Source organism: Hyperoodon ampullatus, assembly GCF_949752795.1.
Source record: "Hyperoodon ampullatus genome assembly, chromosome: 9".
Taxonomy (NCBI): domain Eukaryota; kingdom Metazoa; phylum Chordata; class Mammalia; order Artiodactyla; family Ziphiidae; genus Hyperoodon; species Hyperoodon ampullatus.
This window is the reverse complement of record NC_136922.1, coordinates 86678583-86690282: the sequence shown is the minus strand read 5'-3', so window position 1 is coordinate 86690282 and position 11700 is coordinate 86678583. Positions and strand designations below refer to the sequence as shown.

Sequence of the window (11700 nt, the reverse complement as noted above, 5' to 3'; positions counted from 1 at the left end):
ACTTCTTAGTATTAAGCTGCAGTCTTTATCAATGTAGTATCCAAATCCATCCCTAACACTTAAACCCTTCTTTGAACTCCAGCGCAGAGCCCCTGCTGCTTATCTTGTCCTTGTCAGCCCTCTTCTCTGGGATCTGGGCCTTGTTTTATATCCCACTTGGGGTTCTGCCATCCTCCAGAATAGCCACCCATCAACTAGGCCTGCTTGAATTCCCCACCACTGGGGTCCCCGCCTAACTGGAAAACTCAGCCCCAACTATGTCTGGATTGCGGCTAACTTTCAATAAAGACTCTTTCTTTGACAAATTTGAGTTAGGCTCCTCTGAGCCCTCTTCTCACCCAGATCTCAACCTTGGCGCCCATCCTATCTTTGGCTGCCCAGTCCAGTTTTAGCAAGAATTCTGCAAATTAAGTTTAGTGACAGTCCCCCCACCCTTGATATCTGAGCACCCTTGACATCTGATCAAGTTCCTCATCCTCTACCTCTGCTGTATAAGTCCTTGGTCTGCCTTTAGCAAGAATCATGCCAGGTCAATTTAGTAGAAATCCCCCTACCCTTGATGGCTCCTCTTAGTAATTTTCCATCTACTGACACCCTTACCCTGCTCCTTGGTTATAAATCCCCACTTGAACTTGCTGTATTTGGAGTTGAGCTTGATTTCTCTCCCCAGTTGCAATAGACTGGACCCCTATTACAAATAGTCTTGAATAAAGTCTTCCTTATCATTTTAACACGTCAGAATAATTTTTTCTTTAATACTTGTCATGCTCTTTGGACAATAACCACGGACAGCCCATGGCCTAGCTGTCCTTCTGGTCTACTCTAGGAATCCGGTCTCATTCCAGCTCCTCCTCACCAGCCCCAAGCTGACACATGTGCATCAATACAGCTCAGGTAGGGAATTCCCTGGCGGTCCAGTGGTTAGGACTCCATGCTCTCACTGCCGAGGGCCTGGCTTCAATCCCTGATGGGGGAACTAAGATCCCATAAGCCTCGCAGCCAAAAAAAAAAAAAAATACAGCTCAGGTAGAGCCACCTGTAAGTATGGATCTGGAGAATATGAGCCAATTCTATTCCAACCAACATTACCTAATTCATTCAGTCAATCAGATAATCAAAACATATGAATAAATTTAAATAGTTTCTAAACATAAATATGTTTTCAAAGAGGTTCCTTATTTGTATTACAGATATAAACAAAATACATACACTCAAGGCATAAAGTATCTGTCTTGTGCTCTTCTGAATAAAAAATCACAGTGGATGCAGATCTTTGATGCTCTAATGGTGCCATAAACAAATTCACTGGCCTATTTTTGGACAAAGAATTATCTGAAATTTTATCTCTTGCATTCCAAGAATGTTTTTATTGTTAGTATAGAGACTTTATTGTAAAACCCTCCTCACCTAGAGCTCTAGTGATTTTTTGTGTTTTATTCATCTCTTTCATTTGGCTTCAAGTAAGGTAAGGACTGGATAAAATTCAAAATTTACTGAATTTTATGTTAATACCAGGTCCAGAATTTCCTTCTTGAATATCTCCCTTCATTGGGGTTGTTAATGAAGTGTTTTGAAGGAAATGGCGGGTCACCCATTCATTGGTTCTCATGGCTTTGCAGTGGAGGCTGGGCCTTTCCCTGATTTGGCAATCTCCCATATTCCTTTGCCTCTGAACTGTTTTTCTCTTCTTAATACTGGCTGGTGATTGGTGGTGTTCATTTTCACTCTCCTTCCAAGAGGAGGCTCCGGAGTTAGATACTTCACACTCAGTAGTATCACTGTCAGGTTGGGTCTGATTCACCCGGCTGAATTCAGAATGGTGCCTCGCTCGTCTTTGTTTAAGATATGCACTGACCAAAGACACTTCTGAGTCTTCTGAAGTCCCAGTTACAAGAGTAAGTTGGTTCTGCTTTGGTTTTGCCATCATTTGCAAAGAATCCCAGGCACCATCTTTGTTTTGCCGCTTATAGGAAGTATCTTTGCTTGCTAACAACAATGAAACAAATCAACAAGTTAGGCACACTGCTGGTTACTATAATCTCATCTTACCTAAAAAGGAAGCCTATGGCGTGGGCTCACTCTTTGCTGCCATTTGCCAAGCCACCACTTTTCCCCACTCATTTGCAAGTGCTGGCAGCTGACTTCATTTGCCAGTACCATACCAAAACTCCTAAAAACCAAAAGGATCAGATAGATGCTTGACATATTACTTTTGAAGTTTCATGGACCCTTGATATAATATCAAGGGAAAGGTCTCCAAACTTTTCCAGAGAAGGACCTTTTTACCTTTGCCTTGACGGCTTAAAGATGCAAGTGTGTATATGAATGTGATTTGGGTAGCAGAAAACTAAAAAGGATCTTCTCTTTGTACACTGGTGTGCTGGAGTTGGCTCACACCAGCCAGTTCACAAGAACTGATAAACTTTCAGGAATTTTGCAAGATGGCTGTTAAACACAGCTATTAGTAAAAATTAAATTGTATAAACTTACCACTAAATCAATTTGTTACAAATAAATGTAATAAATACTCAAAACTCATCACTTCCTAAATTATTTTACTAGATTTTTATTGTGAGGTTTGCTCTTGAAGCTACTATTTATGTCTGTTGTCTCTGGATATCGGAAATACTATGCAATGATGTGCTACTGTGCATCTCTTCCTAACTCCTATGTTCAGTGACATCATGTTGGTAACCTGAAATTAGTTTTGGTGGGGTAAAAATCAATAAGCACTAAGAATCAGGTCTTCATTTACGATTTTGTTGATTGTCTAGATTTAAAGTAATGGAGAGCATGTTACTGACATAGATTACATTTAAAGGTGTCATGCCTATAGCCGCTATATTGTGAATAGCACCCAAAAATGAGGAAATATTCTTGCAGAGTATTCTAAAACTATTATCCAGCTCAACAAAGATGTCATACACATCATTAACAACCAAGTTAAGTTCCAACATACATCTTTCTGTTTCTTTCATCTTACTCCTTAACTTAAAGGAAAGTATCAATAACATGCATATTAGAACTACACTCGTTCATCTATTGCAGCTATAGGTTGGCTAAGGCTATAATCAAAGAAAGTATTTTGTGAGAATCAGTGGTCTATATGGAATTTACCATAAAGTGTATTATGTGTTTTATTATTTGTAAATTGTCTGATACACATCCTTTATATTAGTAAAAATTTTTAAATGATATATACACACATTTTTGGAGAGCCAGTTGTCAGACATTTATCAGCACACCACTATTTATAGGTTATTGAAAAAGATGTCATATATAGCTCATAGTCCTGTGGTAACATTAGCAATAAATGTGTGTGAAAGGCAAGCTGTGTGACGGGAGAATGCTGAGAAATGAAAAGACAGCTTGAGCTCTACCTACCAGTGATTTATAGCCTCTAGCAGCTTTGCTGAAGTAGCTAAGCAGTCCTTCTGCACCAAAGCAAGGTGTTCATCCAGTGGGCCACCACAGGTCTGGGGAGGCTCTATAACACTCTTGGCTATTTATCTCTGTTGTTTGCTTTCCACACACAACACATATTTCTCTCATCATAGTCCAATATCAAATATGCACTGGCTCTCACCTTTACTTAGTGAACTGCTTGTCCCATTGTCTTCATTCTTTTTCTTCTCAGACATCTGCTTCAGAAATATCGATTAGTAACACTGATCTCAGTTGGTTGTTTTTCCCTCATATTTACTTGTTAAGAAACACTATTGCCTTGGGCCCTTTGACAATGTCTAATTTTAAACAGTGCAGTTCAATAAATACTTACTGAGTTCCTATTATTGTGATCTTACTTCTGCTGCCCATTAAGAAGACCATGCTTTGATAGCAGGATCTACCAAAATGTTTTGAACCCAGCAAAATGTAACAAAGATTGAGAGAAAATAATACTGATGGGAAGCTATTAGTTACAAAGTTTTCTTGTACTCACTGATTTTATAGAGAAATATCGTTTAAATGTCATTTAAAAACAGATATGATAGTACTAGGGTTAGTTTTAAATTACTTTTTTTTTTTGGCCATGATGTACAGCTTGTGGGATCTTAGTTCCCCGACCAGGGATCAAACCCACGTCCCCTGCAGTGGAAGCGCAGAGTCTTAACCACTGGACCGCCAGGGAAGTCCCAGTTTTAAATTACTTTTTAAAGGACATTTTATCAGGTCATGTTACGATAATTCTTTAAGATCTTTATATGAATTCATAGACTTATATCTCCTAAATCCTTCCAAAACTTTCCTCCACAATGCAACCATAATATATTACCTGTGAATATGGCAACTAGAAGAAATTGATTTCTTTGAATAGTTCCAATTTCAAATATTCTGCCCCAATACTCCATAAATATATTTGTCCCATTTTTCACAGGTCCTACTTTTTGATGCTGAAAATGGTTTTGCTAAAAGATACACATACAAAGCAACTCTTTCAAAATATATCAAGTATGTTAGAAATACTCATAACACTTTTGGCTCATAATAATTCTGGGAATCTATCACTGGGAAATAAACTCCAAAAGAGAGAAAGTTTTATGTACAGAAATATTTATCCCAATGTAATTAGGGTAATATAAATACAAAATTCAAAAGTAGGCTCAGACTTCCCAGGTGGCACAGTGGTTAAGAATCCGCCTGCCAATGCAGGGGACAAGGGTTCGATCCCTCCTGGTCTGGGAAGATCCCACATGCTATGGAGCAACAAAGCCTATGTGCCACAACTACTGAGCCTGCGCCCTAGAGCCCCCAAGCCACAACTACTGAGCCCACGCGCCACAACTACTGAAGCTCTCGTGCCTAAAGCCTGTGCTCCACAACAAGAGAAGCCACTGCAATGAGAAGCCTGAGCACCGCAACAAAGAGTAGCCCCCGCTCACCGCAACTAGAGAAAGCCTGCGCGCAGCAACGAAGACCCAATGCAGCCAAAAATAAATAGATTAATTAATTTTAAAAAAAGGAGGCATAAGTTAAAAATTATGATGTAATCATACAATATATAGTTGTAAAAATTATAATAAAAGTATATTCTAACATGAGGAAATAAATGTTATATTAAGTTAAAAATCAAGATGCAAATTTGTATATGCCATATGATCACAAGTTAGCTAAAAATATGAAAAGAAAAAAGACTAAGGGATGTACGCAAGTGTTAGCAATAGTGGCTTTGAGTGTTGAAACTGATTTTTTTTCCTTCTAATTCTTCAAATTGTCTACAATTAGGGAAAAAATGAATTTATGTAGAAAGTCATACTGCCTCTGGGTTGAAAAGTACCACACTTGGTTATTCATAACTGCAATCTAAGATCTTTGGTCCATTCCTTTCTTAATACCTGATCTCCACAACGGTAGGCAAGTTTCTCTAACGAGGTACCTCTTTGTTTTTTGGGTTACTGAAATCATTCTCTGAAAGCTTTCAGAAATCCTCTTTTAAGATACCTCTTTTTTAAAAATGTTTTTGGGTGGCCTTATTTTAAATTTAAAATGTACAGAGACGATTATTAAAAGATTAGAAGTTTATGAACCTTAAAAAGTTAACAGTAGTTGATTATTTCTATATAATCTGGAGTGGTTTTTATTTCATTTTTTCTACTTTCCTATAATTTCCACATTTTCTATAATGGGTACTTTTGTAATTCAGGGGGGAAAGTGTTTTAAAACACTTATTAGGTTTATATCTTTTTCATGGAAAGCTTCCATATTTGACTTGATGTCAAATCAAAATATAATCACAAAATCAAAAGAAAGATTTTACATCAAGCTAAGTGGAATCATATGAACTGTGGTTACCAAAAGCATTTTATTAAGTGTCTTTGTGTGTGACTCAGTTGAGTGAAAACAGCAGAAGTGCCTGCCCTGAAGTGTAGGGTAGGACAGTGGTGAGATCTGGGCTATGGCTCTGCCTTTCTTCCACGGTGATTCTACCAAGCCACTTAACACCTCCTAAGCTCAGTTTCCACATATGCAAAAAGAGGAGCCTGGACTGGTTTTGTTTGGAAAAATTCCAGCACTAGTTGTCTGAATAAACACTAAAAATATATATAAACTAAATATAGTATATATAATCTCTGAGAGCAAAAGGGTACATGCATCTTAGATAGTGGCAAATCCAGAGGAAATCAGTGTGCTTCATGTTTGAGGATAATTACCACCACATTTCCATCACGCTTTTACCATTACTTCAAGGTTTGTAAATAAATGTTCATAATTTAGCAGAGAAAATGAAGTTCAAAGTGAAGGAAAAATTCCATCCTTTTTGACTAGCTCTCATGTGGTTCTCAGATTTCAAATCTGGGACCCTTTAGAAGAAGCAGTTGAGTGGATTATAGCTGCCATAAGGGTACAAAGTGAAAGACAAAACCTCTAAGATAATTAAGGTTTTAATCAGCACTGAATAGATATAATTCAACATTTCAACTATGCTATGAAACAAACAAATGATATGGCAGGAAACCTGGGTCTATTCTCCTCTCTGTCATAACCACTCATGTGACATTGGACAAGTCACTTAATTTCTTTGGGCTTTATCAATAAAAAAACAAAGGAAGGATACTGATATCTTACTTGCCTACAAGCAGGAGGCTGGACCATAAGCTCTCGAGGTCCTTGAAGCTCAGGGCTCTATGACTCCAAAAGCTGATGCAAGCAAGGGAGCAGAGAAAGAACTTAGACCTCTCAAGGGGTCTTCATGATGAAATTGCCAAGAATCAATTTCAATTTTTTGTTAATTTTCTAAAGTAGCTTTTCTTGCCAGGCTAGACAAATTCAATGTACTTAGCTAGGGAGTCTGAGACATGTATAAGCTATCACTATTCTAAATATTCTTTTGGCAAAGTATCTATCTTAAGCATTTAGACTTTAGATGAAACTTCTTTTTAGGGGGAGGAGGTGACGAGGGGAAGAGTCTTTGATTATTACAATGGAATCCAGCTGGCACAGACATAACAAGCCTCCTCCTCTCCATCTAGAGCTGATACAGCATTCAGCCTAGCTGACCATTGCCAGCCTAGTGCTCTGGCTGTAAAGCTAAATGGTGGTGGTTTTATTTTTTGAGTTTTTTTTTTTGCGGTACGCGGGCCTCTCACTGTTGTGGCCTCTCCCGTTGCAGAGCACAGGCTCCGGACGCGCAGGCTCAGCGGCCATGGCTCACGGGCCCAGCTGCTCCGCGGCCTGTGGGATCTTCCCGGACCGGGGCACGAACCCGTGTCCCCTGCATCGGCAGGCAGACTCTCAACCACTGCGCCACCAGGGAAGCCCAGTGGTGGTTTTATTAATCATCAGCCTGGTAATAATGGTCAGCAAGGATTCCACATCAGCAATTTATAAGAGCTCAGTTACTCATAATACGTGGGAGCATCACAGCCCTGATTAAGTTGGCTATCTCACTCCTTAGGATGGCATTTTTTTCTGCTAGTAGGTGGTCTAGAGTGGTGACCTTAGCTCTGTTTAGTTTAGTTCTGTATCTTTTTCTATGTGGAGAGTGTAATGCCTCATTCTAAAAACCCAAAATCCTACAACATGTAACCTATAAATATGACAACTTCTGTATCTTTGATTAGAATCACACAGCTACAAAAGGAATTTGGAGGTCATTAACCAGTAGGGAAGTTTATCCCAGTATTACTTAGCATTTGGACAAACTGAGAACAACCTAAATATCTCAAAATTGCAGATTTGTTATGGTGCAACCATAAGACAAAATTATGCAGTCGTTAAGAGTGCTGCTATGTAAATATAATTTGAGGAATGATTACAATATAATATTAAGTTTTAAAAAGCAGGTTATAAAAATATATAAAATATAATGTCAACCATCTAAGATCAAAGATAGACAGATGAAGAGAGATATACTGTGATACAGAAAAAGAAAAAAACTAGAAGAACATACTCCAAAATGTTAACAGTGGTTATCTCTAGGAAATAGGATTACAGTAGTTTAAATTTTCTCCTTCATCCTTTGCTATATTCTTGGGTTCTCTAGAATGATACTGCATTGTTTTTAAAACTAGAAGACAAACTTTTAAAAAGTAGTTTCACCAATGTAAAATAAATTTATTTTATGGAAAATCCCCTAGTATACAGTAAATATATTATTTAAAATGGAAAAGGATATCCTACCCAGACAGAAGCCCGAGAAAACAGCATCAGGACGAACGTAATGACAAAATACCAAAGCAGGAAGTTCCCTATTGTCCCACAAGAGTCATCCTTCTGGCATTCATAATCTTGATTTGGAATGGTAAAATTTACAGGTATGGGGGGAGGATCCACCTCCCAAAATAAAGAAAAAAGGTGTCCCATGATGGCTTCTTGCTTTGAAAATAAAACATGCTTAAAGGGATGAAGAAGACTGGGAAGTACTTCACTCCATGTGTATGACAACTTCCTTGGCAACCTATTATGACATATTCTTCAGTAACTATGACAGGAACGACAAACATTTCTTGGATTACTAAGTTTTTGGAAGATTTGTCTAAATCACTTCTATGAAAGTTTAAGGTATATGCCCCATATCTCAATATGGTGCATTCTGCCATAATCTTTTTTTCTTTTTTTGTCCTGAAACTTGTATACACGGTATTTTCTTTAAATACAGTATCTTAATGTCTTTTTTTTTTTTTTTTGGCTGTACCACATGGCATGCAGAACTTGCCCAACCAGGGATCGAATTCATGCCCCCTGCATTGGAAGCGCAGACCACCAGGGACCACCAGGGAAGTACTTTAATGTCTTTAAAATCTAAGTCTCTGAGGTATCCATTCATTTTTTCAGTCTCTTTGATATATATCATTGTAAATTAACATACACAGTTCTAATGTATTATTATTGACTGAATTGTGTTCCCCAAAATGCCTATGTTGATGCCCCAAGCCCCAATTTGGCTATAATTGGAGATAGGGACTTTAAAGAGGTAATTAAGGTTAAATGAAGTCATAAGGATGGGGACCTAATCCAAAATGACTGGTGTTCTTATGAGAAAAGGAAGAGACATAAGGGATGTGCAAGCACAGGGAAAAAAAAGGCCATGCGAGGACACAGAGAGAAAGGGGCCATCCGCAAGCCAAAGGACACAAGGCTCAGGAGAAACCAATCCTGCTGGCACCTTGATCTCAGATTTCCAACCTCTACAACTGTGAAAAAATTAATTTCTGTGGTTTAAGCCACCCAATCTGTGGTATTTTGCTATGGCTACCCCAACCCTAGCAAACTAATACATAATGCCAACAATACATCTAATTTAGGTAGACATGTTCCTTTTTAAGCCTTGAATAAACGCACAGTAATTCATAGATTACATTAAGAGGAAAAACATAGATGTACCTGTTATGAATTACATCAAACATGCACAATTTCTTCTTATGAAAGAGTCACACATGGGTTGGGGAGGAAACTTGTATTCTAATTTTGACTGTACATATGCACAATTTTCAAGTTAGTTCATCTCTATATCTAAAACTAGAGCAAAACACCATTGCTGCTAAGGCAATCTAAAAAGTATAAAAACTCCACTTCAAAAAAATTGGTTAGATCTTTAAGAGCACAGCATACCTGCAGATTTTCATTAACATGCAATACCACGAGGAAACTTCATTTTCTTCTATTGGACCTTAGGAGCATTTTAGGAAAAATTTTTGGTCACTGGGACGTACAAGATGTAACAATCCGTTAGCTTATTATGACACGGCGTGATGTTTTTATTAAGAGGCAGCATCCCCACGAGCAAGTCTCCAGACCCTGCGCACGCATTCTGGACCATGCCGGTCTGCTTTAGGCCCTCGTCGCCTCCTCCAGGAAGCTCGCGGGGATGCAGGGCTGGGCCCGCCGCGACTCCTCGGGGCTCACTGCGCCCCACCTCACCTGCCTTTCTAGTGAACCTACCGGCCTCCCCCGGGCTGAGCTCCTCCAGGCGGTAACCAGGGAAGATTTTATTTTCACATCCCCACGCGGCTCAGCGGCACATTGTGGGCGTTTGTATTTGTTAGATAAAAGCAAACTGAACTCCCTGATGAACCTCTTCCTCAGGATTAGAAATTCTTCCAAAGAATATGCAGGAAAAGTAAAGAGTGTTTTTATTTTTTAAAAAACACCTCAAAACCACTAAGAAGTTTAACAAAACAATTTGGTTTTTCTTGTTACTGCTGCACCCTCGTTACACGGATATTTCAGAATTTACATCGGGTCAGAACACTTAATTTTTTTTTTTAACACAGAGGTATGAGAAATGCTTTGTCATTGCTGATGGTGTCTGGACCCATCACCAAGTACTCTGTATCCTACACTTGGCCACCCTGCTTAATAAAATCTGCTTAAAAATGTGCCCTTAGGGCTTCCCTGGTGGCGCAGTGGTTGAGAATCCGCCTGCCGATGCAGGGAACACAGGTTCGTGCCCCGGTCCGGGAAGATCCCACATGCCGCGGAGCGGCTCGGCCGCTGGGCCTGTGCGTCCGGTGCCTGTGCTCCGCAGCGGGAGAGGCCGCAGCGGTGAGAGGCCCGCGTACCGCAAAAAAAAAAAAAAAAAAAGTGTCCATAAGCGCCCTAAGGAAGCAAAAGTTATATTAATATATAGAAATTCACCTTCTTATAGTTATTACTTTTTACTGCGGGTTCAGAACCTGGTCTGAATTTTTGCTGCTCAGCTTTCTCCCCTCACCTGAGCGGGCGCCACAAATCCAACGGCTGTTTCCCTGGTAACGCTCCTAGCCCCTCTCCCTCCCCCACTCCCCTCTTCTCGCGAGAAGAGACAGTCTCGTTCTTCCTGTAACTGTAGCCCCACAAGCCGGTCGCTTTCGCCTTAAAGCTTGGCTTCGCGCATGTGCAGTGGAGAGTGGCGCGAGCCAGCCGTTTCCGGGCGAAGAACACGGTGCGTTTTCGGGGTTATCTTTGTGGTGTCTGGACTTTTGAGTCCACGCGGGCCGTGGGAGTTACGCGCCTGCGGACCTGGCGAGTGTTCAGCCAAAGGGGAGTGTGGCCAGACCTCCCACTACCCGTGGTGGAAGGGAGGAAAGAAGCCATAAAGGGTGCTGCGAGAGCCAGGGAGGGAAGCTCTCCGCACTGGGTAGTGTTGACTCGGGGGCAGGGTGTCGGGAAGGGTACTGCTCTTACTCTGTGGGATACGACTCCATATATCTGGAACAAGTCTTAACACTTGTCTGCAAGAGATGAGGCCTAGGAAAACAGAGGAAATAATAAATCCTAATGTGGACCAAACTGCTCACTCTCCCCAACTCACCTGAGTACTCGCCCTTCTCAAACTTAAATCCTTATATTTTATCAGCAACACGAATCAGAGATCTCTGGCGTGTGTCGGTCGTGTGCAGCGTTGTTAAATAAAGATCATAGGCAGTTAATGACTTAGGCACTAGCATGTGGGAGGAGAGTAATGACATATCTTATTTGGAATACTTTCTCCCAAAACTTGGTATTTTGAATTTCTTATAGCCCTTGGCCTAGTCCTTGTGACATATTCCAAAAATACAACAAGGCGTAATTGCAAACATAACCACTAACCCTTAAATTACAAAATAAGATATCTTTCTTTATTGGAAGTATTAAATTATTCTCTGAAGGAAACAGCCAGGTCTCTGTTGATTACAATGTGGTGCCAATGACGCTGTAATTTAGGGTGCCCTTTTATATACTAATATTAAAATTAGAGAAAGTTAGGAAAGACATTTGAAGATGAGGAAAAGTAGATGCAAT

At 39.9% G+C, this 11700-nt stretch overlaps 1 protein-coding gene across 1 annotated transcript; it reads right to left on the bottom strand.

Moving 5' to 3' along the window:
- Window positions 1-1483: 1483 nt before the first annotated feature.
- On the bottom strand, window positions 1484-8301 carry SSMEM1 (serine rich single-pass membrane protein 1; the record flags this gene model as incomplete). Its single annotated transcript, XM_079711313.1, has 3 exons — window positions 1484-1986; window positions 3587-3641; window positions 8119-8301. 3 exons carry the CDS (start codon window positions 8299-8301, stop codon window positions 1484-1486), a joined length of 741 nt encoding a protein of 246 aa, XP_079567439.1.
- Window positions 8302-11700: the final 3399 nt, after the last annotated feature.